The sequence below is a fragment of the Telmatherina bonti genome (assembly GCF_933228915.1).
Source record: "Telmatherina bonti genome assembly, chromosome: 16".
Classification (NCBI taxonomy): Eukaryota; Metazoa; Chordata; class Actinopteri; order Atheriniformes; family Telmatherinidae; genus Telmatherina; species Telmatherina bonti.
Genome location: NC_136614.1, coordinates 34,910,808 through 34,936,264, shown reverse-complemented (window position 1 = coordinate 34,936,264; position 25,457 = coordinate 34,910,808). Strand labels below are relative to the sequence as shown.

At 54.0% G+C, this 25,457-nt stretch overlaps 1 protein-coding gene across 1 annotated transcript; it reads right to left on the bottom strand.

The window, feature by feature from the left end:
• Window positions 1-263: 263 nt before the first annotated feature.
• LOC306767260 (putative G-protein coupled receptor 139) lies at window positions 264-19,685 on the bottom strand (the record flags this gene model as incomplete). The annotated part of the gene is made up of 2 exons (XM_079255181.1): window positions 264-1,273; window positions 19,607-19,685. 2 exons carry the CDS (start codon window positions 19,683-19,685, stop codon window positions 264-266), a joined length of 1,089 nt encoding a protein of 362 aa, XP_079111307.1.
• Window positions 19,686-25,457: the final 5,772 nt, after the last annotated feature.

Sequence of the window (25,457 nt, the reverse complement as noted above, 5' to 3'; positions counted from 1 at the left end):
TCCGTCCGTCTGCTCTCTGTCTGCTCTCTGTCTGGTGTCCGTCTGGTCTCCGTCTGGTGTCTGTCTGGTCTCCGTCCGTCCGGTGTCCGTCCGTCTGCTCTCTGTCTGGTGTCCGTCTGGTCTCTGTCCGTCCGGTGTCTGTCCGTCTGCTCTCTGTCTGCGCTCCGTCTGGTCTCCGTCTGGCCTCCGTCTGGCCTCCGTCTGGCCTCCGTCTGGCCTCCGTCTGGCCTCCGTCTGGCCTCTGTCTCATCTTCAGGCTCCTCCTACTCGGTCGTCCTGAGCCCGGTCAGCACCACAGTCATGGGGCTGGTGGACGGTGCAGCTTTGTGATCTGTGACCGAGAAGACTTTCATGGTGGTGTGGTTGAGGAGAGAGCCCAGCTCTTGAGCCTTGGCCTTGCAAGTCATGACCTGAAGCAGCTCACGGCGGAAACAGCGGCTGACCATGCAGTAGAGCAGGAAGTTGGTGGTAGAGTTGAGGTTCTGCAGCATGTTGGCCAGGTCTCCGGCCACGTTGATGGGAATGCTGTAATCATTTCGGTTGAAGTTCTCATCGTTGTGTTGGGTCCTCAGGATGCAGTAGGTGATGAAGCGAGGCAGGCTAAGCAGAACGAAGGCTGCAGAGACGGTGCCCAGCAGCAGAACGGTTCTCCTCAATGCTCCCCTGGTTCTTCTCCCGTACATGATGCGCTGCTCCTCCTTGGTGAAGATGCTGCTGGCCCGGTACAGGTGGTACCCGATGAGGTAGTTGAAGATGATGACCAGCACGATGGGGATGCCTCCAGACAGGAAGGTGGCTATCCAGACTATGATCATGGAATAGGTCTGATCTCTGTAACGACACCTCGGCAGCGTCACATTCTCCCCGTCCACTGTGAAGTTTACGGGTCGGACCTCGTTGATCCAGCCCATCGGCACCGACACCATGTGGGCCACCAGAACGATGGCCGTGCAGGTCAGTTTGGTGACCCAGGCCTGGGAGAGATGCTGCTTAGCTGTCGTGCTGCTGAGGACAAGGAAGCGTTCAATGGTGAACACCACCACGATCCAGGAGGAGCTGTACAAAGATCCATACTGCAGGAATCCCAGAATTCCACACCAGGGATTGGAATGCCAGAAGGGCTGCAGAACCCAGAAGGTGAGCGTCAGATCAATGAGAATGACCCATACCAGGTAGAAGGTGTCCACGATGGCCAGACAGCTCAGGTAGACAATGGCCGTGGTTGACATCCCACACTTACGGAAACGGATCATGTAGAAGGTGAAGATGTTTGCTGCAAGGAGAGAAAGAGAGGAAAAAGCTGGATCATCGTCTCCACTAAGGATTCATCCGCTAAAACAGGAAGATCAGCAGATGTTGGGTCCCCACCTGCCACAACCAGCTGGAAATTCTGGATGATCAACGCTGTTTGCGCTGTCAGAACTTCAGCTGATGTGAAATCATGACTTTCTTCTTGCATCAGACCTGGGTGATGGTGTACCACTCAGCTTTCTGGCCTTCAACATCCTAGACTAGTGATGTGCAACTCAGTCCTTCAGGTTTTAGAAGTTCCCTTCTTTAGGGCAGTCAGTCAGGTGTGTTGGAGCAGGGAAACATCTGGGCATCTGGTGCTGTGTGAATGGAAACTAAGGGGGCAACTGGTGTGGTGTGAATGGAAATGAAGGGGGCAACTGGTATTGAGGGAATGGAACCGAAGGGGGCAACTGGTGTGGTGTGAATGGAAATGAAGGGGGCAACTGGTATTGAGGGAATGGAACCGAAGGGGGCACCTGGTGTGGCGTGAATGGAAACGAAGGGGGCAACTGGTGTGGCGTGAATGGAAACGAAGGGGGCAACTGGTGTGGCGTGAATGGAAACGAAGGGGGCACTGGTGTGGCATGAATTGAAACGAAGGGGGCAACTGGTGTGGCATGAATGGAAACGAAGGGGGCAACTGGTATCGAGGGAATGGAAACGAAGGGGGCAACTGGTGTGGCGTGAATGTAAACAAATGGGGCACTGGTGTCGAGGGAATGGAACCGAAGGGGGCAACTGGTGTGGCAATAATGTAAACAAAGGGGGCAACTGGTGTGGCGTGAATGGAAACGAAGGGGGCACTGGTGTGGCATGAATGGAAACGAAGGGGGCAACTGGTATCGAGGGAATGGAAACGAAGGGGGCAACTGGTGTGGCGTGAATGTAAACAAATGGGGCACTGGTGTCGAGGGAATGGAACCGAAGGGGGCAACTGGTGTGGCAATAATGTAAACAAAGGGGGCAACTGGTGTGGCATGAATGGAAATGAAGGGGGCACTGGTGTGGCATGAATGGAAACGAAGGGGGCAACTGGTATCGAGGGAATGGAAACGAAGGGGGCAACTGGTGTGGCGTGAATGGAAACAAATGGGGCACTGGTGTCGAGGGAATGGAACCGAAGGGGGCAACTGGTGTGGCAATAATGTAAACAAAGGGGGCAACTGGTGTGGCGTGAATGGAAACGAAGGGGGCAACTGGTGTGGCATGAATGGAAACGAATGGGGCACTGGTGTGGCATGAATGTAAACAAAGGGGGCAACTGGTGTGGCGTGAATGGAAACAAAGGGGGCAACTGGTGTGGCATGAATGGAAACGAAGGGGGCAACTGGTGTGGCGTGAATGGAACCGAAGGGGGCAACTGGTGTGGCGTGAATGTAAACAAATGGGGCACTGGTGTCGAGGGAATGGAACCGAAGGGGGCAACTGGTGTGGCAATAATGTAAACAAAGGGGGCAACTGGTGTGGCGTGAATGGAAACGAAGGGGGCACTGGTGTGGCATGAATGGAAACGAAGGGGGCAACTGGTATCGAGGGAATGGAAACGAAGGGGGCAACTGGTGTGGCAATAATGTAAACAAAGGGGGCAACTGGTGTGGCATGAATGGAAACGAAGGGGGCAACTGGTGTGGCATGAATGGAAACGAAGGGGGCAACTGGTATCGAGGGAATGGAAACGAAGGGGGCAACTGGTGTGGCGTGAATGTAAACAAATGGGGCACTGGTGTCGAGGGAATGGAACCGAAGGGGGCAACTGGTGTGGCAATAATGTAAACAAAGGGGGCAACTGGTGTGGCGTGAATGGAAACGAAGGGAGCACTGGTGTAGAGGGAATGGAACCGAAGGGGGCACTGGTGTAGCGGGAATGGAAACGAAGGGGGCAACTGGTGTGGCGGGAATATATACGAAGGGGGCAACTGGTGTGGCATGAATGGAAACGAAGGGGGCATTGGTGTGGCATGAATGGAAACAAAGGGGGCAACTGGTGTGGCGTGAATGGAAACAAAGGGGGCAACTGGTGTGGCATGAATGGAAACGAAGGGGGCAACTGGTGTGGCGTGAATGGAACCGAAGGGGGCAACTGGTGTGGCGTGAATGGAAATGAAGGGGGCAACTGGTATTGAGGGAATGGAACCGAAGGGGGCACCTGGTGTGGCGTGAATGTAAACAAAGGGGGCACCTGGTGTGGCGGGAATGGAAACGAATGGGGCAACTGGTGTGGCATGAATGGAAACGAAGGGGGCAACTGGTGTGGCGTGAATGGAAATGAAGGGGGCAACTGGTGTGGCAATAATGTAGACAAAGGGGGCAACTGGTGTGGCGTGAATGGAAACGAAGGGGGCACTGGTGTGGCATGAATGGAAACGAAGGGGGCAACTGGTATCGAGGGAATGGAAACGAAGGGGGCAACTGGTGTGGCGTGAATGGAAACAAATGGGGCACTGGTGTCGAGGGAATGGAACCGAAGGGGGCAACTGGTGTGGCAATAATGTAAACAAAGGGGGCAACTGGTGTGGCGTGAATGGAAACGAAGGGAGCACTGGTGTAGCGGGAATGGAAACGAAGGGGGCACTGGTGTAGCGGGAATGGAAACGAAGGGGGCAACTGGTGTGGCGGGAATAGAAACGAAGGGGGCAACTGGTGTGGCGGGAATAGAAACGAAGGGGGCAACTGGTGTGGCATGAATGGAAACGAATGGGGCAACTGGTGTGGCATGAATGGAAACGAAGGGGGCAACTGGTGTGGTATGAATGGAAACGAAGGGGGCAACTGGTGTGGCGTGAATGGAACCGAAGGGGGCAACTGGTGTGGCGTGAATGGAAACTAAGGGGGAAACTGGTGTGGTGTGAATGGAAATGAAGGGGGCAACTGGTATTGAGGGAATGGAACCGAAGGGGGCAACTGGTGTGGCGGGAATGGAAACGAATGGGGCAACTGGTGTGGCATGAATGGAACCGAAGGGGGCAACTGGTGTGGCGTGAATGGAAACGAAGGGGGCAACTGGTGTGGCGTGAATGGAAACAAAGGGGGCAACTGGTGTGGCGTGAATGGAAACGAGGGGGGCAACTGGTGTGGCGTGAATGGAAACGAAGGGGGCAACTGGTGTGGCGTGAATGGAAACGAAGGGGGCAACTGGTGTGGCGTGAATGGAAACGAAGGGGGCACTGGTGTGGCATGAATGGAAACGAAGGGGGCAACTGGTATCGAGGGAATGGAAACGAAGGGGGCAACTGGTGTGGCGTGAATGTAAACAAATGGGGCACTGGTGTCGAGGGAATGGAACCGAAGGGGGCAACTGGTGTGGCAATAATGTAAACAAAGGGGGCAACTGGTGTGGCATGAATGGAAACGAATGGGGCACTGGTGTGGCATGAATGTAAACAAAGGGGGCAACTGGTGTGGCGTGAATGGAAACAAAGGGGGCAACTGGTGTGGCATGAATGGAAACGAAGGGGGCAACTGGTGTAGAGGGAATGGAACTGAAGGGGGCACTGGTGTAGCGGGAATGGAAACGAAGGGGGCAACTGGTGTGGCGGGAATAGAAACGAAGGGGGCAACTGGTGTGGCGTGAATGTAAACAAATGGGGCACTGGTGTCGAGGGAATGGAACCGAAGGGGGCAACTGGTGTGGCAATAATGTAAACAAAGGGGGCAACTGGTGTGGCATGAATGGAAACGAAGGGGGCACTGGTGTGGCATGAATGGAAACGAAGGGGGCAACTGGTATCGAGGGAATGGAAACGAAGGGGGCAACTGGTGTGGCGTGAATGTAAACAAATGGGGCACTGGTGTCGAGGGAATGGAACCGAAGGGGGCAACTGGTGTGGCAATAATGTAAACAAAGGGGGCAACTGGTGTGGCGTGAATGGAAACGAAGGGAGCACTGGTGTAGAGGGAATGGAACCGAAGGGGGCACTGGTGTAGCGGGAATGGAAACGAAGGGGGCAACTGGTGTGGCGGGAATAGAAACGAAGGGGGCAACTGGTGTGGCATGAATGGAAACGAATGGGGCACTGGTGTGGCATGAATGTAAACAAAGGGGGCAACTGGTGTGGCGTGAATGGAAACTAAGGGGGCAACTGGTGTGGCATGAATGGAAACGAAGGGGGCAACTGGTGTGGCGTGAATGGAACCGAAGGGGGCAACTGGTGTGGCGTGAATGGAAATGAAGGGGGCAACTGGTATTGAGGGAATGGAACCGAAGGGGGCACCTGGTGTGGCGTGAATGTAAACAAAGGGGGCAACTGGTGTGGCATGAATGGAAACAAAGGGGGCAACTGGTGTGGCATGAATGGAAACGAAGGGGGCAACTGGTGTGGCGTGAATGGAAACGAATGGGGCAACTGGTGTGGCATGAATGGAAACGAAGGGGGCAACTGGTGTGGCGTGAATGGAAATGAAGGGGGAAACTGGTGTGGCAATAATGTAGACAAAGGGGGCAACTGGTGTGGCGTGAATGGAAACGAAGGGGGCACTGGTGTGGCATGAATGGAAACGAAGAGGGCAACTGGTATCGAGGGAATGGAAACGAAGGGGGCAACTGGTGTGGCGTGAATGTAAACAAATGGGGCACTGGTGTCGAGGGAATGGAACCGAAGGGGGCAACTGGTGTGGCAATAATGTAAACAAAGGGGGCAACTGGTGTGGCGTGAATGGAAACGAAGGGGGCACTGGTGTGGCATGAATGGAAACAAAGGGGGCAACTGGTATCGAGGGAATGGAAACGAAGGGGGCAACTGGTGTGGCGTGAATGTAAACAAATGGGGCACTGGTGTCGAGGGAATGGAACCGAAGGGGGCAACTGGTGTGGCAATAATGTAAACAAAGGGGGCAACTGGTGTGGCGTGAATGGAAACGAAGGGAGCACTGGTGTAGAGGGAATGGAACCGAAGGGGGCACTGGTGTAGCGGGAATGGAAACGAAGGGGGCAACTGGTGTGGCGGGAATAGAAACGAAGGGGGCAACTGGTGTGGCATGAATGGAAACGAAGGGGGCACTGGTGTGGCGTGAATGGAAACAAAGGGGGCAACTGGTGTGGCGTGAATGGAAACAAAGGGGGCAACTGGTGTGGCATGAATGGAAACGAAGGGGGCAACTGGTGTGGCGTGAATGGAACCGAAGGGGGCAACTGGTGTGGTGTGAATGGAAATGAAGGGGGCAACTGGTATTGAGGGAATGGAACCGAAGGGGGCACCTGGTGTGGCGTGAATGTAAACAAAGGGGGCACCTGGTGTGGCGGGAATGGAAACGAATGGGGCAACTGGTGTGGCATGAATGGAAACGAAGGGGGCAACTGGTGTGGCGTGAATGGAAATGAAGGGGGCAACTGGTGTGGCAATAATGTAGACAAAGGGGGCAACTGGTGTGGCGTGAATGGAAACGAAGGGGGCACTGGTGTGGCATGAATGGAAACGAAGGGGGCAACTGGTATCGAGGGAATGGAAACGAAGGGGGCAACTGGTGTGGCATGAATGGAAACAAAGGGGGCAACTGGTGTGGCATGAATGGAAACAAAGGGGGCAACTGGTGTGGCATGAATGGAAACGAAGGGGGCAACTGGTGTGGCATGAATGGAACCGAAGGGGGCAACTGGTGTGGCGTGAATGGAAACTAAGGGGGAAACTGGTGTGGTGTGAATGGAAATGAAGGGGGCAACTGGTATTGAGGGAATGGAACCGAAGGGGGCACCTGGTGTGGCGGGAATGGAAACGAATGGGGCAACTGGTGTGGCATGAATGGAACCGAAGGGGGCAACTGGTGTGGCGTGAATGGAAACGAAGGGGGCAACTGGTGTGGCGTGAATGGAAACAAAGGGGGCAACTGGTGTGGCGTGAATGGAAACGAGGGGGGCAACTGGTGTGGCGTGAATGGAAACGAGGGGGGCAACTGGTGTGGCGTGAATGGAAACGAAGGGGGCAACTGGTGTGGCGTGAATGGAAACGAAGGGGGCAACTGGTGTGGCGTGAATGGAAACGAAGGGGGCAACTGGAGTGGCGTGAATGGAAACGAAGGGGGCACTGGTGTGGCATGAATGGAAACGAAGGGGGCAACTGGTATCGAGGGAATGGAAACGAAGGGGGCAACTGGTGTGGCGTGAATGTAAACAAATGGGGCACTGGTGTCGAGGGAATGGAACCGAAGGGGGCAACTGGTGTGGCAATAATGTAAACAAAGGGGGCAACTGGTGTGGCATGAATGGAAACGAAGGGGGCACTGGTGTGGCATGAATGGAAACGAAGGGGGCAACTGGTATCGAGGGAATGGAAACGAAGGGGGCAACTGGTGTGGCGTGAATGGAAACAAATGGGGCACTGGTGTCGAGGGAATGGAACCGAAGGGGGCAACTGGTGTGGCAATAATGTAAACAAAGGGGGCAACTGGTGTGGCGTGAATGGAAACGAAGGGAGCACTGGTGTAGAGGGAATGGAACCGAAGGGGGCACTGGTGTAGCGGGAATGGAAACGAAGGGGGCAACTGGTGTGGCGGGAATAGAAACCAAGGGGGCAACTGGTGTGGCATGAATGGAAACGAATGGGGCACTGGTGTGGCATGAATGTAAACAAAGGGGGCAACTGGTGTGGCGTGAATGGAAACAAAGGGGGCAACTGGTGTGGCATGAATGGAAACGAAGGGGGCAACTGGTGTGGCGTGAATGGAACCGAAGGGGGCAACTGGTGTGGCGTGAATGGAAATGAAGGGGGCAACTGGTATTGAGGGAATGGAACCGAAGGGGGCACCTGGTGTGGCGTGAATGTAAACAAAGGGGGCACCTGGTGTGGCGGGAATGGAAACGAATGGGGCAACTGGTGTGGCATGAATGGAAACGAAGGGGGCAACTGGTGTGGCGTGAATGGAAATGAAGGGGGCAACTGGTGTGGCAATAATGTAGACAAAGGGGGCAACTGGTGTGGCGTGAATGGAAACGAAGGGGGCACTGGTGTGGCATGAATGGAAACGAAGGGGGCAACTGGTATCGAGGGAATGGAAACGAAGGGGGCAACTGGTGTGGCGTGAATGTAAACAAATGGGGCACTGGTGTCGAGGGAATGGAACCGAAGGGGGCAACTGGTGTGGCAATAATGTAAACAAAGGGGGCAACTGGTGTGGCGTGAATGGAAACGAAGGGAGCACTGGTGTAGCGGGAATGGAAACGAAGGGGGCACTGGTGTAGCGGGAATGGAAACGAAGGGGGCAACTGGTGTGGCGGGAATAGAAACGAAGGGGGCAACTGGTGTGGCATGAATGGAAACGAATGGGGCAACTGGTGTGGCATGAATGTAAACAAAGGGGGCAACTGGTGTGGCATGAATGGAAACAAAGGGGGCAACTGGTGTGGCATGAATGGAAACGAAGGGGGCAACTGGTGTGGCGTGAATGGAACCGAAGGGGGCAACTGGTGTGGCGTGAATGGAAACTAAGGGGGAAACTGGTGTGGCGTGAATGGAAACTAAGGGGGAAACTGGTGTGGTGTGAATGGAAATGAAGGGGGCAACTGGTATTGAGGGAATGGAACCGAAGGGGGCACCTGGTGTGGCGGGAATGGAAACGAATGGGGCAACTGGTGTGGCATGAATGGAACCGAAGGGGGCACTGGTGTGGCATGAATGGAAACGAAGGGGGCAACTGGTATCGAGGGAATGGAACTGAAGGGGGCAACTGGTGTGGCGTGAATGTAAACAAATGGGGCACTGGTGTCGAGGGAATGGAACCGAAGGGGGCAACTGGTGTGGCAATAATGTAAACAAAGGGGGCAACTGGTGTGGCGTGAATGGAAACGAAGGGAGCACTGGTGTAGCGGGAATGGAAACAAAGGGGGCACTGGTGTAGCGGGAATGGAAACGAAGGGGGCAGCTGGTGTGGCATGAATGGAAACGAAGGGGTCAGCTGGTGTGGCGGGAATGGAAACGAAGGGGGCAACTGGTGTGGCGTGAATGGAAACGAAGGGGGCACTGGTGTAGCGGGAATGGAAACGAAGGGGGCAGCTGGTGTGCCGGGAATGGAAACGAAGGGGGCAACTGGTGTGGCGTGAATGGAAACGAAGGGGGCACTGGTGAAGCGGGAATGGAAACGAAGGGGGCAACTGGTATCGAGGGAATGGAACTGAAGGGGGCAACTGGTGTGGCAATAATGTAAACAAAGGGGGCAACTGGTGCGGCATGAATGGAAACGAAGGGGGCACTGGTGTGGCATGAATGGAAACGAAGGGGGCAACTGGTATCGAGGGAATGGAACTGAAGGGGGCAACTGGTGTGGCGTGAATGTAAACAAATGGGGCACTGGTGTCGAGGGAATGGAACCGAAGGGGGCAACTGGTGTGGCAATAATGTAAACAAAGGGGGCAACTGGTGTGGCATGAATGGAAACGAAGGGGGCACTGGTGTGGCATGAATGGAAACGAAGGGGGCAACTGGTATCGAGGGAATGGAAACGAAGGGGGCAACTGGTGTGGCGTGAATGTAAACAAATGGGGCACTGGTGTCGAGGGAATGGAACCGAAGGGGGCAACTGGTGTGGCAATAATGTAAACAAAGGGGGCAACTGGTGTAGTGGGAATGGAAACGAAGGGGGCACTGGTGTAGCGGGAATGGAAACGAAGGGGGCAACTGGTGTGGCGGGAATAGAAACGAAGGGGGCAACTGGTGTGGCATGAATGGAAACAAAGGGGGCAACTGGTGTGGCATGAATGGAAACAAAGGGGACAACTGGTGTGGCATGAATGGAAACGAAGGGGGCAACTGGTGTGGCGTGAATGGAACTGAAGGGGGCAACTGGTGTGGCGTGAATGGAAACTAAGGGGGCAACTGGTGTGGCGTGAATGGAAACTAAGGGGGCAACTGGTGTGGTGTGAATGGAAACTAAGGGGGAAACTGGTGTGGTGTGAATGGAAATGAAGGGGGCAACTGGTATTGAGGGAATGGAACCGAAGGGGGCACCTGGTGTGGCGTGAATGTAAACAAAGGGGGCACCTGGTGTGGCGGGAATGGAAACGAATGGGGCAACTGGTGTGGCGTGAATGGAAACGAAGGGGGCACCTGGGTTGGCGTGAATGGAAATGAAGGGGGCAACTGGTGTGGTGTGAATGGAACCGAAGGGGGCAACTGGTGTGGCGTGAATGGAACCGAAGGGGGCAACTGGTGTGGCGTGAATGGAAACGAAGGGGGCAACTGGTGTGGCATGAATGGAAACGAAGGGGGCAACTGGTATCGAGGGAATGGAAACGAAGGGGGCAACTGGTGTGGCAATAATGTAAACAAAGGGGGCAACTGGTGTGGCGTGAATGGAAACTAAGGGGGCAACTGGTGTGGCGGGAATGGAAACGAAGGGGGCACTGGTGTAGCGGGAATGGAAACGAAGGGGGCAACTGGTGTGGCGGGAATAGAAACGAAGGGGGCAACTGGTGTGGCATGAATGGAAACAAAGGGGGCAACTGGTGTGGCATGAATGGAAACAAAGGGGACAACTGGTGTGGCATGAATGGAAACGAAGGGGGCAACTGGTGTGGCGTGAATGGAACCGAAGGGGGCAACTGGTGTGGCGTGAATGGAACCGAAGGGGGCAACTGGTGTGGCGTGAATGGAACCGAAGGGGGCAACTGGTGTGGCGTGAATGGAAACTAAGGGGGAAACTGGTGTGGTGTGAATGGAAACTAAGGGGGAAACTGGTGTGGTGTGAATGGAAACTAAGGGGGAAACTGGTGTGGTGTGAATGGAAATGAAGGGGGCAACTGGTATTGAGGGAATGGAACCGAAGGGGGCACCTGGTGTGGCGTGAATGTAAACAAAGGGGGCACCTGGTGTGGCGGGAATGGAAACGAATGGGGCAACTGGTGTGGCGTGAATGGAAACGAAGGGGGCACCTGGTGTGGCGTGAATGGAAATGAAGGGGGCAACTGGTGTGGTGTGAATGGAACCGAAGGGGGCAACTGGTGTGGCGTGAATGGAACCGAAGGGGGCAACTGGTGTGGCGTGAATGGAACCGAAGGGGGCAACTGGTGTGGCGTGAATGGAAACGAAGGGGGCAACTGGTGTGGCGTGAATGGAAACGAGGGGGGCAACTGGTGTGGCGTGAATGGAAACGAGGGGGGCAACTGGTGTGGCGTGAATGGAAACGAAGGGGGCAACTGGTGTGGCGTGAATGGAAACGAAGGGGGCAACTGGAGTGGCATGAATGGAAACGAAGGGGGCAACTGGTGTGGCATGAATGGAAACGAAGGGGGCACTGGTGTGGCGTGAATGGAAACGAAGGGGGCAACTGGTATCGAGGGAATGGAACTGAAGGGGGCAACTGGTGTGGCGTGAATGTAAACAAATGGGGCACTGGTGTCGAGGGAATGGAACCGAAGGGGGCAACTGGTGTGGCAATAATGTAAACAAAGGGGGCAACTGGTGTGGCATGAATGGAAACGAAGGGGGCACTGGTGTGGCATGAATGGAAACGAAGGGGGCAACTGGTATCGAGGGAATGGAAACGAAGGGGGCAACTGGTGTGGCGTGAATGTAAACAAATGGGGCACTGGTGTTGAGGGAATGGAACCGAAGGGGGCAACTGGTGTGGCAATAATGTAAACAAAGGGGGCAACTGGTGTGGCGTGAATGGAAACGAAGGGAGCACTGGTGTAGCGGGAATGGAAACGAAGGGGGCACTGGTGTAGCGGGAATGGAAACGAAGGGGGCAACTGGTGTGGCGGGAATAGAAACGAAGGGGGCACTGGTGTAGCGGGAATGGAAACGAAGGGGGCAACTGGTGTGGCGGGAATAGAAACGAAGGGGGCAACTGGTGTGGCATGAATGGAAACAAAGGGGGCAACTGGTGTGGCATGAATGGAAACAAAGGGGACAACTGGTGTGGCATGAATGGAAACGAAGGGGGCAACTGGTGTGGCGTGAATGGAACTGAAGGGGGCAACTGGTGTGGCGTGAATGGAAACTAAGGGGGCAACTGGTGTGGCGTGAATGGAAACTAAGGGGGAAACTGGTGTGGTGTGAATGGAAACTAAGGGGGAAACTGGTGTGGTGTGAATGGAAATGAAGGGGGCAACTGGTATTGAGGGAATGGAACCGAAGGGGGCACCTGGTGTGGCGTGAATGTAAACAAAGGGGGCACCTGGTGTGGCGGGAATGGAAACGAATGGGGCAACTGGTGTGGCGTGAATGGAAACGAAGGGGGCACCTGGTGTGGCGTGAATGGAAATGAAGGGGGCAACTGGTGTGGTGTGAATGGAACCGAAGGGGGCAACTGGTGTGGCGTGAATGGAACCGAAGGGGGCAACTGGTGTGGCGTGAATGGAAACGAAGGGGGCAACTGGTGTGGCGTGAATGGAAACGAAGGGGGCAACTGGTGTGGCGTGAATGGAAACGAGGGGGGCAACTGGTGTGGCGTGAATGGAAACGAAGGGGGCAACTGGTGTGGCGTGATTGGAAACGAAGGGGGCAACTGGTGTGGCGTGAATGGAAACGAAGGGGGCAACTGGTGTGGCATGAATGGAAACGAAGGGGGCAACTGGTGTGGCATGAATGGAAACGAAGGGGGCACTGGTGTGGCATGAATGGAAACGAAGGGGGCAACTGGTATCGAGGGAATGGAACTGAAGGGGGCAACTGGTGTGGCGTGAATGTAAACAAATGGGGCACTGGTGTCGAGGGAATGGAACCGAAGGGGGCAACTGGTGTGGCAATAATGTAAACAAAGGGGGCAACTGGTGTGGCGTGAATGGAAACGAAGGGAGCACTGGTGTAGCGGGAATGGAAACGAAGGGGGCAGCTGGTGTGGCGGGAATGGAAACGAAGGGGGCAACTGGTGTGGCGTGAATGGAAACGAAGGGGGCACTGGTGTAGCGGGAATGGAAACGAAGGGGGCAACTGGTATCGAGGGAATGGAACTGAAGGGGGCAACTGGTGTGGCAATAATGTAAACAAAGGGGGCAACTGGTGCGGCATGAATGGAAACGAAGGGGGCACTGGTGTGGCATGAATGGAAACGAAGGGGGCAACTGGTATCGAGGGAATGGATCTGAAGGGGGCAACTGGTGTGGCGTGAATGTAAACAAATGGGGCACTGGTGTCGAGGGAATGGAACCGAAGGGGGCAACTGGTGTGGCAATAATGTAAACAAAGGGGGCAACTGGTGTGGCATGAATGGAAACGAAGGGGGCAACTGGTGTGGCATGAATGGAAACGAATGGGGCAACTGGTGTGGCATGAATGTAAACAAAGGGGGCAACTGGTGTGGCATGAATGGAAACGAAGGGGGCAACTGGTGTGGCATGAATGGAAACGAAGGGGGCAACTGGTGTGGCGTGAATGGAACCGAAGGGGGCAACTGGTGTGGCGTGAATGGAAACTAAGGGGGCAACTGGTGTGGCGTGAATGGAAACTAAGGGGGAAACTGGTGTGGCGTGAATGGAAACTAAGGGGGAAACTGGTGTGGTGTGAATGGAAATGAAGGGGGCAACTGGTATTGAGGGAATGGAACCGAAGGGGGCACCTGGTGTGGCGGGAATGGAAACGAATGGGGCAACTGGTGTGGCATGAATGGAACCGAAGGGGGCACTGGTGTGGCATGAATGGAAACGAAGGGGGCAACTGGTATCGAGGGAATGGAACTGAAGGGGGCAACTGGTGTGGCGTGAATGTAAACAAATGGGGCACTGGTGTCGAGGGAATGGAACCGAAGGGGGCAACTGGTGTGGCAATAATGTAAACAAAGGGGGCAACTGGTGTGGCGTGAATGGAAACGAAGGGAGCACTGGTGTAGCGGGAATGGAAACAAAGGGGGCACTGGTGTAGCGGGAATGGAAACGAAGGGGGCAGCTGGTGTGGCATGAATGGAAACGAAGGGGTCAGCTGGTGTGGCGGGAATGGAAACGAAGGGGGCAACTGGTGTGGCGTGAATGGAAACGAAGGGGGCACTGGTGTAGCGGGAATGGAAACGAAGGGGGCAGCTGGTGTGGCGGGAATGGAAACGAAGGGGGCAACTGGTGTGGCGTGAATGGAAACGAAGGGGGCACTGGTGAAGCGGGAATGGAAACGAAGGGGGCAACTGGTATCGAGGGAATGGAACTGAAGGGGGCAACTGGTGTGGCAATAATGTAAACAAAGGGGGCAACTGGTGCGGCATGAATGGAAACGAAGGGGGCACTGGTGTGGCATGAATGGAAACGAAGGGGGCAACTGGTATCGAGGGAATGGAACTGAAGGGGGCAACTGGTGTGGCGTGAATGTAAACAAATGGGGCACTGGTGTCGAGGGAATGGAACCGAAGGGGGCAACTGGTGTGGTGTGAATGGAACCGAAGGGGGCAACTGGTGTGGCGTGAATGGAACCGAAGGGGGCAACTGGTGTGGCGTGAATGGAAACGAAGGGGGCAACTGGTGTGGCATGAATGGAAACGAAGGGGGCAACTGGTATCGAGGGAATGGAAACGAAGGGGGCAACTGGTGTGGCAATAATGTAAACAAAGGGGGCAACTGGTGTGGCGTGAATGGAAACTAAGGGAGCACTGGTGTAGCGGGAATGGAAACGAAGGGGGCACTGGTGTAGCGGGAATGGAAACGAAGGGGGCAACTGGTGTGGCGGGAATAGAAACGAAGGGGGCAACTGGTGTGGCATGAATGGAAACAAAGGGGGCAACTGGTGTGGCATGAATGGAAACAAAGGGGACAACTGGTGTGGCATGAATGGAAACGAAGGGGGCAACTGGTGTGGCGTGAATGGAACCGAAGGGGGCAACTGGTGTGGCGTGAATGGAAACTAAGGGGGCAACTGGTGTGGCGTGAATGGAAACTAAGGGGGAAACTGGTGTGGTGTGAATGGAAACTAAGGGGGAAACTGGTGTGGTGTGAATGGAAATGAAGGGGGCAACTGGTATTGAGGGAATGGAACCGAAGGGGGCACCTGGTGTGGCGTGAATGTAAACAAAGGGGGCACCTGGTGTGGCGGGAATGGAAACGAATGGGGCAACTGGTGTGGCGTGAATGGAAACGAAGGGGGCACCTGGGTTGGCGTGAATGGAAATGAAGGGGGCAACTGGTGTGGTGTGAATGGAACCGAAGGGGGCAACTGGTGTGGCGTGAATGGAACCGAAGGGGGCAACTGGTGTGGCGTGAATGGAAACGAAGGGGGCAACTGGTGTGGCATGAATGGAAACGAAGGGGGCAACTGGTTTCGAGGGAATGGAAACGAAGGGGGCAACTGGTGTGGCAATAATGTAAACAAAGGGGGCAACTGGTGTGGCGTGAATGGAAACTAAGGGAGCACTGGTGTAGCGGGAATGGAAACGAAGGGGGCACTGGTGTAGCGGGAATGGAAACGAAGGGGGCAACTGGTGTGGCGGGAATAGAAACGAAGGGGGCAACTGGTGTGGCATGAATGGAAACAAAGGGGGCAACTGGTGTGGCATGAATGGAAACAAAGGGGACAACTGGTGTGGCATGAATGGAAACGAAGGGGGCAACTGGTGTGGCGTGAATGGAACCGAAGGGGGCAACTGGTGTGGCGTGAATGGAAACTAAGGGGGCAACTGGTGTGGCGTGAATGGAAACTAAGGGGGAAACTGGTGTGGTGTGAATGGAAACTAAGGGGGAAACTGGTGTGGTGTGAATGGAAATGAAGGGGGCAACTGGTATTGAGGGAATGGAACCGAAGGGGGCACCTGGTGTGGCGTGAATGTAAACAAAGGGGGCACCTGGTGTGGCGGGAATGGAAACGAATGGGGCAACTGGTGTGGCGTGAATGGAAACGAAGGGGGCACCTGGTGTGGCGTGAATGGAAATGAAGGGGGCAACTGGTGTGGTGTGAATGGAACCGAAGGGGGCAACTGGTGTGGCGTGAATGGAACCGAAGGGGGCAACTGGTGTGGCGTGAATGGAAACGAAGGGGGCAACTGGTGTGGCGTGAATGGAAACGAAGGGGGCAACTGGTGTGGCGTGAATGGAAACGAGGGGGGCAACTGGTGTGGCGTGAATGGAAACGAAGGGGGCAACTGGTGTGGCGTGATTGGAAACGAAGGGGGCAACTGGTGTGGCGTGAATGGAAACGAAGGGGGCAACTGGTGTGGCATGAATGGAAACGAAGGGGGCAACTGGTGTGGCATGAATGGAAACGAAGGGGGCACTGGTGTGGCATGAATGGAAACGAAGGGGGCAACTGGTATCGAGGGAATGGAACTGAAGGGGGCAACTGGTGTGGCGTGAATGTAAACAAATGGGGCACTGGTGTCGAGGGAATGGAACCGAAGGGGGCAACTGGTGTGGCAATAATGTAAACAAAGGGGGCAACTGGTGTGGCGTGAATGGAAACGAAGGGAGCACTGGTGTAGCGGGAATGGAAACGAAGGGGGCAGCTGGTGTGGCGGGAATGGAAACGAAGGGGGCAACTGGTGTGGCGTGAATGGAAACGAAGGGGGCACTGGTGTAGCGGGAATGGAAACGAAGGGGGCAACTGGTATCGAGGGAATGGAACTGAAGGGGGCAACTGGTGTGGCAATAATGTAAACAAAGGGGGCAACTGGTGCGGCATGAATGGAAACGAAGGGGGCACTGGTGTGGCATGAATGGAAACGAAGGGGGCAACTGGTATCGAGGGAATGGAACTGAAGGGGGCAACTGGTGTGGCGTGAATGTAAACAAATGGGGCACTGGTGTCGAGGGAATGGAACCGAAGGGGGCAACTGGTGTGGCAATAATGTAAACAAAGGGGGCAACTGGTGTGGCATGAATGGAAACGAAGGGGGCACTGGTGTGGCATGAATGGAAACGAAGGGGGCAACTGGTATCGAGGGAATGGAAACGAAGGGGGCAACTGGTGTGGCGTGAATGTAAACAAATGGGGCACTGGTGTCGAGGGAATGGAACCGAAGGGGGCAACTGGTGTGGCAATAATGTAAACAAAGGGGGCAACTGGTGTGGCGTGAATGGAAACGAAGGGAGCACTGGTGTAGCGGGAATGGAAACGAAGGGGGCACTGGTGTAGCGGGAATGGAAACGAAGGGGGCAACTGGTGTGGCGTGAATAGAAACGAAGGGGGCAACTGGTGTGGCATGAATGGAAACAAAGGGGGCAACTGGTGTGGCATGAATGGAAACAAAGGGGACAACTGGTGTGGCATGAATGGAAACGAAGGGGGCAACTGGTGTGGCGTGAATGGAACTGAAGGGGGCAACTGGTGTGGCGTGAATGGAAACTAAGGGGCAACTGGTGTGGCGTGAATGGAAACTAAGGGGGAAACTGGTGTGGTGTGAATGGAAACTAAGGGGGAAACTGGTGTGGTGTGAATGGAAATGAAGGGGGCACCTGGTGTGGCGTGAATGGAACCGAAGGGGGCACCTGGTGTGGCGTGAATGTAAACAAAGGGGGCACCTGGTGTGGCGGGAATGGAAACGAATGGGGCAACTGGTGTGGCGTGAATGGAAATGAAGGGGGCACCTGGTGTGGCGTGAATGGAAATGAAGGGGGCAACTGGTGTGGTGTGAATGGAACCGAAGGGGGCAACTGGTGTGGCGTGAATGGAACCGAAGGGGGCAACTGGTGTGGCGTGAATGGAAACGAAGGGGGCAACTGGTGTGGCGTGAATGGAAACGAAGGGGGCAACTGGTGTGGCGTGAATGGAAACGAGGGGGGCAACTGGTGTGGCGTGAATGGAAACGAAGGGGGCAACTGGTGTGGCGTGATTGGAAACGAAGGGGGCAACTGGTGTGGCGTGAATGGAAACGAAGGGGGCAACTGGTGTGGCATGAATGGAAACGAAGGGGGCAACTGGTGTGGCATGAATGGAAACGAAGGGGGCACTGGTGTGGCATGAATGGAAACGAAGGGGGCAACTGGTATCGAGGGAATGGAACTGAAGGGGGCAACTGGTGTGGCAATAATGTAAACAAAGGGGGCAACTGGTGCGGCATGAATGGAAACGAAGGGGGCACTGGTGTGGCATGAATGGAAACGAAGGGGGCAACTGGTATCGAGGGAATGGAACTGAAGGGGGCAACTGGTGTGGCGTGAATGTAAACAAATGGGGCACTGGTGTTGAGGGAATGGAACCGAAGGGGGCAACTGGTGTGGCAATAATGTAAACAAAAGGGGCAACTGGTGTGGCGTGAATGGAAACGAAGGGAGCACTGGTGTAGCGGGAATGGAAACAAAGGGGGCACTGGTGTAGCGGGAATGGAAACGAAGGGGGCAGCTGGTGTGGCATGAATGGAAACGAAGGGGTCAGCTGGTGTGGCGGGAATGGAAACGAAGGGGGCAACTGGTGTGGCGTGAATGGAAACGAAGGGGGCACTGGTGTAGCGGGAATGGAAACGAAGGGGGCAGCTGGTGTGGCGGGAATGGAAACGAAGGGGGCAACTGGTGTGGCGTGAATGGAAACGAAGGGGGCACTGGTGTAGCGGGAATGGAAACGAAGGGGGCAGCTGGTGTAGCGGGAATGGAAACGAAGGGAGCAGCTGGTGTGAGTGATATTCAGGTCTACTCGTCAATGAGCTGAAAAAAGCAGGACAAACGACTGCAGTAAACATTTCTGTACTCATAAGCTGTTCAGTAAAACTGTTCAACCTGCATCAGCAGGAAGGTGGAGACGCATTTCTGCGTTAACTCCGCCCACCTCACATGTTTCACCACAAGAAATCTGCTTGGCTGATCTGACAAGCCGCGAGACGTCTCAACCATGTCCCCAAGGACGAAAATAACAATAATGACAATCTCTGGAGTTGCCTTGCTTTAACTTTTAGACTCATTTTGTCTCTCCTGGGGGAAAGAAGTACCACAAGGCTGCACTCATGGACGTCTTCTGTCCCGTTTACCTGATGCCTCAAGCTCTTTCTGAAAACTCAGTATTTCTTTCATCTTTCTGCAGGTTTACTTCAGTTCATCCAGCGTCTCCTTCACTGATGTCTGGAGATGGATGACACCGAATCAGTTTCATTTCAGTGAGAACAGACCTGACAAGTCCACCTCTCCCCTCCAGGAACTCCAGTAGAAGTCAGAGCAACTGATTCAGTCATTTAAAATCAATCCTGTTCTGACTAAATCCCACCTCAAAGCGTCCGTCCAGCATTTATAACCTCAGACTGAACTCTGATGCACTTCCCACAGATGCATTGGACTTACAGGTGCGCTCCATTCAGAAAGAAATAACCAAGTTTTGCACAAAAGATTTACAGATACAACAAATAAGTTTTCTGTATTTCTGTATTTGGTCTGAGTGGGAAGTTAAGACCACTGGCTAGAGGGTGTAATTCCCTCCAGTTCTGCTCTTTTCTCCGACAATGAGCTAAAATCTTATTTAGTCATGATATTGGTAGATTTAAACAGCAGACACACCTGGGATCCCCAGGATGCAAAGTAAAGGGTAGTAGATCTTCTGCACAGTGACGAACGCGACCACGCCGTCTCCCTCCATGTTCACAGCTGCAATAAAACAACAGAAAACAGCAAAGTTCAGGGTCTAAATCGAGCTGCTGGACTTGTTCATGTTTGAGCTCGTAGAGCAGACAAGGATGATGATGATGATGATGATGGTGAAGGCCTGAAGAACTGGACTCATGTTTAACCAGAACCCTCAGCTGGTGGCTGAATAATTCCTGGATGGATCTTCTGCTTTCCCTTCATCTCTCTGTAGCATCTGTCTGGTTAATGATCTGAGCTGATTCTGGCTTGTATGACTTTCTGATATTACATGGATAAAAGCGCACGTACCTGGTGTCTGCTGGAGCTTCGGATCCTGTGCATCGCAGCTGCTTATCTGTCTGTGAGGACAGGGTTTCTGATGACATGAAGCAGGTCTGCGAGCGGCTGTAAAGTCTCTGATAGGTGGAGTTACACCACCTGACCGCTGACCTGCTGCTGGTGTGAAAATCAGACTCAGACTTCTAATTCTGTTTCTACTGAAACGTCACCAGCAGAAAAACCGGAAGCTTTAGAAGACTTTGGTCCATCTCGCTGCCATCATGATGTTAGGACAGAAAAGGTTTTATGTCTGAAAATATGATGAATAAACATCATTTAAAGACATTTCTTATGAGATGTGATTCCTGCAGGGAACATTGGAATGGTGTGGAATAAATAAAAACTTTTAGAAAACTTTAAATACAACCTGAAAAGAAGAGTTTTAATGTTTTGCTCAGCTACAGATTTGCTGTTTCTCAATTAGAAAACAGGTCAAATATGATCATGAGACGCTGGTTAAACATCACTGCAGCATGTCTTCATGATTCATTCATTCTGGGACAAAAAAACAGACAGGATGGAGGACAGAGACGATGGAGGACAGACAGGATGGAGGACAGAGACGATGGAGGACAGACAGGATGGAGGACAGAGACGATGGAGGACAGACAGGATGGAGGACAGAGAAGATGGAGGACAGAGACGATGGAGGACAGACAGGATGGGGGATAGACAGGGTGGAGGACAGAGAAGATGGAGGACAGACAGGATGGAGGACAGAGAAGATGGAGGACAGACAGGATGGGGGATAGACAGGGTGGAGGACAGAGAAGATGGAGGACAGACAGGTCATGATCATGAGACGCTGGTTAAACATCACTGCAGCATGTCTTCATGATTCATTCATTCTGGGACAAAAAGACAGACAGGATGGAGGACAGAGACGATGGAGGACAGACAGGATGGAGGACAGACAGGGTGGAGGACAGAGAGGATGGGGGATAGACAGGATGGAGGACAGAGAAGATGGAGGACAGACAGGGTGGAGGACAGACAGGATGGGGGATAGACAGGGTGGAGGACAGACAGGGTGGAGGACAGAGAAGATGGAGGACAGAGAGGGTGGAGGACAGACAGGATGGGGGATAGACAGGGTGGAGGACAGACAGGATGGGGGATAGAGAGGATGGAGGACAGACAGGATGGAGGATAGACAGGGTGGAGGACAGAGAAGATGGAGGACAGACAGGGTGGAGGACAGAGAAGATGGAGGACAGACAGGGTGGAGGACAGAGAAGATGGAGGACAGACAGGGTGGAGGACAGACAGGGTGGAGGACAGAGAAGATGGAGGACAGACAGGATGGGGGATAGAGAGGATGGAGGACAGACAGGATGGGGGATAGACAGGGTGGAGGACAGACAGGATGGGGGATAGAGAGGATGGAGGACAGACAGGGTGGAGGACAGACAGGGTGGAGGACAGAAAAGATGGAGGACAGACAGGGTGGAGGACAGACAGGGTGGAGGACAGAGAAGATGGAGGACAGAGAGGGTGGAGGACAGACAGGATGGGGGATAGACAGGGTGGAGGACAGAGAAGATGGAGGACAGACAGGGTGGAGGACAGAGAAGATGGAGGACAGAGAGGGTGGAGGACAGACAGGATGGGGGATAGACAGGGTGGAGGACAGAGAAGATGGAGGACAGACAGGGTGGAGGACAGACAGGATGGGGGATAGACAGGGTGGAGGACAGAGAGGATGGAGGACAGACAGGATGGGGGATAGACAGGGTGGAGGACAGAGAAGATGGAGGACAGACAGGGTGGAGGACAGAGAAGATGGAGGATAGACAGGGTGGAGGATAGACAGGGTGGAGGACAGACAGGATGGGGGATAGACAGGGTGGAGGACAGAGAAGATGGAGGACAGACAGGGTGGAGGACAGAGAAGATGGAGGACAGACAGGGTGGAGGACAGACAGGATGGGGGATAGACAGGGTGGAGGACAGAGAAGATGGAGGACAGACAGGGTGGAGGACAGAGAAGATGGAGGACAGACAGGGTGGAGGACAGACAGGATGGGGGATAGACAGGATGGGGGACAGGCAGGGTGGAGGACAGACAGGATGGGGGACAGGCAGGGTGGAGGACAGACAGGATGGGGGATAGACAGGGTGGAGGACAGACAGGATGGGGGACAGACAGGGTGGAGGACAGACAGGATGGGGGATAGACAGGGTGGAGGACAGAGAAGATGGAGGACAGACAGGATGGGGGACAGAGAAGATGGAGGACAGACAGGATGGGGGACAGACAGGGTGGAGGACAGACAGGATGGGGGATAGACAGGGTGGAGGACAGACAGGATGGGGGACAGACCGGGTGGAGGACAGACAGGATGGGGGATAGACAGGGTGGAGGACAGAGAAGATGGAGGACAGACAGGGTGGAGGACAGAGAAGATGGAGGACAGACAGGGTGGAGGACAGACAGGATGGGGGACAGACAGGATGGAAGACAGACAGGGTGGAGGACAGACAGGATGGGGGATAGACAGGGTGGAGGACAGAGAAGATGGAGGACAGACAGGGTGGAGGACAGACAGGATGGGGGACAGAGAAGATGGAGGACAGACAGGATGGGGGACAGACAGGGTGGAGGACAGACAGGGTGGAGGACAGAGAAGATGGAGGACAGACAGGGTGGAGGACAGAGAGGGTGGAGGACAGACAGGGTGGAGGACAGACAGGATGGAAGACAGACAGGGTGGAGGACAGAGAAGATGGAGGACAGACAGGGTGGAGGACAGACAGGATGGGGGACAGACAGGATGGAAGACAGACAGGGTGGAGGACAGACAGGATGGGGGATAGACAGGGTGGAGGACAGAGAAGATGGAGGACAGACAGGGTGGAGGACAGACAGGATGGGGGACAGAGAAGATGGAAGACAGACAGGATGGGGGACAGACAGGGTGGAGGACAGACAGGGTGGAGGACAGAGAAGATGGAGGACAGACAGGGTGGAGGACAGAGAGGGTGGAGGACAGACAGGGTGGAGGACAGACAGGATGGAAGACAGACAGGGTGGAGGACAGAGAGGATGGAAGACAGACAGGGTGGAGGACAGACAGGATGGGGGACAGACAGGGTGGAGGACAGAGAAGATGGAGGACAGACAGGGTGGAGGACAGAGAGGGTGGAGGACAGAGAGGATGGAAGACAGACAGGATGGAGGACAGAGAGGATGGAGGACAGACAGGATGGGGGACAGACAGGGTGGAGGACAGACAGGGTGGAGGACAGAGAAGATGGAGGACAGAGAGGGTGGAGGACAGACAGGATGGGGGACAGAGAAGATGGAGGACAGACAGGATGGGGGACAGACAGGGTGGAGGACAGAGAAGATGGAGGACAGACAGGGTGGAGGACAGAGAGGGTGGAGGACAGACAGGGTGGAGGACAGACAGGATGGAAGACAGACAGGGTGGAGGACAGAGAGGATGGAAGACAGACAGGGTGGAGGACAGAGAGGATGGAAGACAGACAGGATGGAGGACAGAGAGGATGGAAGACAGACAGGATGGAGGACAGAGAGGATGGAAGACAGACAGGGTGGAGGACAGACAGGATGGGGGACAGAGAAGATGGAGGACAGACAGGATGGGGGACAGACAGGGTGGAGGACAGACAGGGTGGAGGACAGAGAAGATGGAGGACAGACAGGGTGGAGGACAGACAGGGTGGAGGACAGAGAGGGTGGAGGACAGACAGGGTGGAGGACAGACAGGATGGAAGACAGACAGGGTGGAGGACAGAGAGGATGGAAGACAGACAGGATGGAGGACAGACAGGGTGGAGGACAGAGAGGGTGGAGGACAGACAGGGTGGAGGACAGACAGGATGGAAGACAGACAGGGTGGAGGACAGAGAGGATGGAAGACAGACAGGGTGGAGGACAGAGAGGATGGAAGACAGACAGGATGGAGGACAGAGAGGATGGAAGACAGACAGGGTGGAGGACAGACAGGATGGGGGACAGAGAAGATGGAGGACAGACAGGGTGGAGGACAGAGAGGATGGGGGACAGAGAAGATGGAGGACAGAGAGGATGGGGGATAGAGAGTTTCCCCTTTTGGGGATTATATAAGTATTTTCTTTTAATTTCATTTTACCATCCACATTTCTGTTCTTTGACACAAGCAGCTGAGTTTTATGTCAGAACTGATCAAAGTCCACGTCTGAGGGTTCCACCGAACCAGCCTGGATCCTAAAATAATAAAACAATAATAAGATAACAAAAGATAATTAACAATAAACTACTCAATAATATGCCCCATTCAGAAGGTCATGACTCTAGACTGGCTGTGATTGGCTGACAGTTTGGATCCCTGGCTGTGATTGGCCGAGAGTTTTAAAGCCTGGCTGTGATTGGCTGAGAGTTTGGCTCCCTGGCTGTGATTGGCCGAGTTTTAAAGCCTGGCTGTGATTGGCTGAGAGTTTGGCTCCCTGGCTGTGATTGGCCAAGAGTTTGGATTCCTGGCTGTGATTGGCCAGATTGCATGCTGTCCAGCTGCTGTTCACGGTGCTGCAGACGTTCCTCCGATGCAGCCAGCTGGTAGATAGAGACGCTTATGAAGCTGTGAGCCGAGCATCTTCTAGTTATCCATCTATCATCCATCCATCCATCTATCATCCATCCATCCAGCTATCCATCATCCATCCATCTATCATCCATCCATCCATCTATCATCCATCCATCCATCATCCATCTATCCATCCATCAATCATCCATCTATCCATCCATCTATCATCAATCCATCCTTCTATCATCCATCCATCAATCATCAATCCATCCATCATTTCATGGTTCTGAGAAGCTGGAATCTTTCCCAGTAATGCCTGGGCGAGCAGCAGGAACACCTGGACAGGTAACCAGTTGGTGATGAAGTTGGTTGCTAAGACAACCTCGCAGCAGGAAGCCGACACGTACAAAGCAACAGATTTCTTAGCTTCAGACTGAACTTTCAGATTTTTATTGATGTTTCTGCATTTAGTCGACCTGATGATGATGATGATGACGTACTCATTCATCCCCTTATAAAACACACACACACACACACACACACACACACACACACACACACACACAGTTCTAAATAAAGCGCTGGTAAAGAGTGTAAAATGTTTATTGGTCTTCTCTGAACTCCAAATCACTCAATAAACAAAAGAATAAATGTTAAAAATGGAACAGAAAGACAAAAAGGAGGAAGGTTAGCCACGTTTAAAAAGCATGAAGAAGAGTGAGGAAGGTCTCCGGTGGTCTGCATCGAGCCCAGATCATCCAGGACTGGATTCATCGCAACCTGTCACACACTCACACTCCTGCAGCTGCTTCCTGCACGTCCTGCAGACCTTCCTGAGCCAACGCCAGACTCCTACACGTCACCTCGGAGGTAAAAACAAAAGAACGAGTGACCGATGGGGGTCCGCCGGTCTGGGA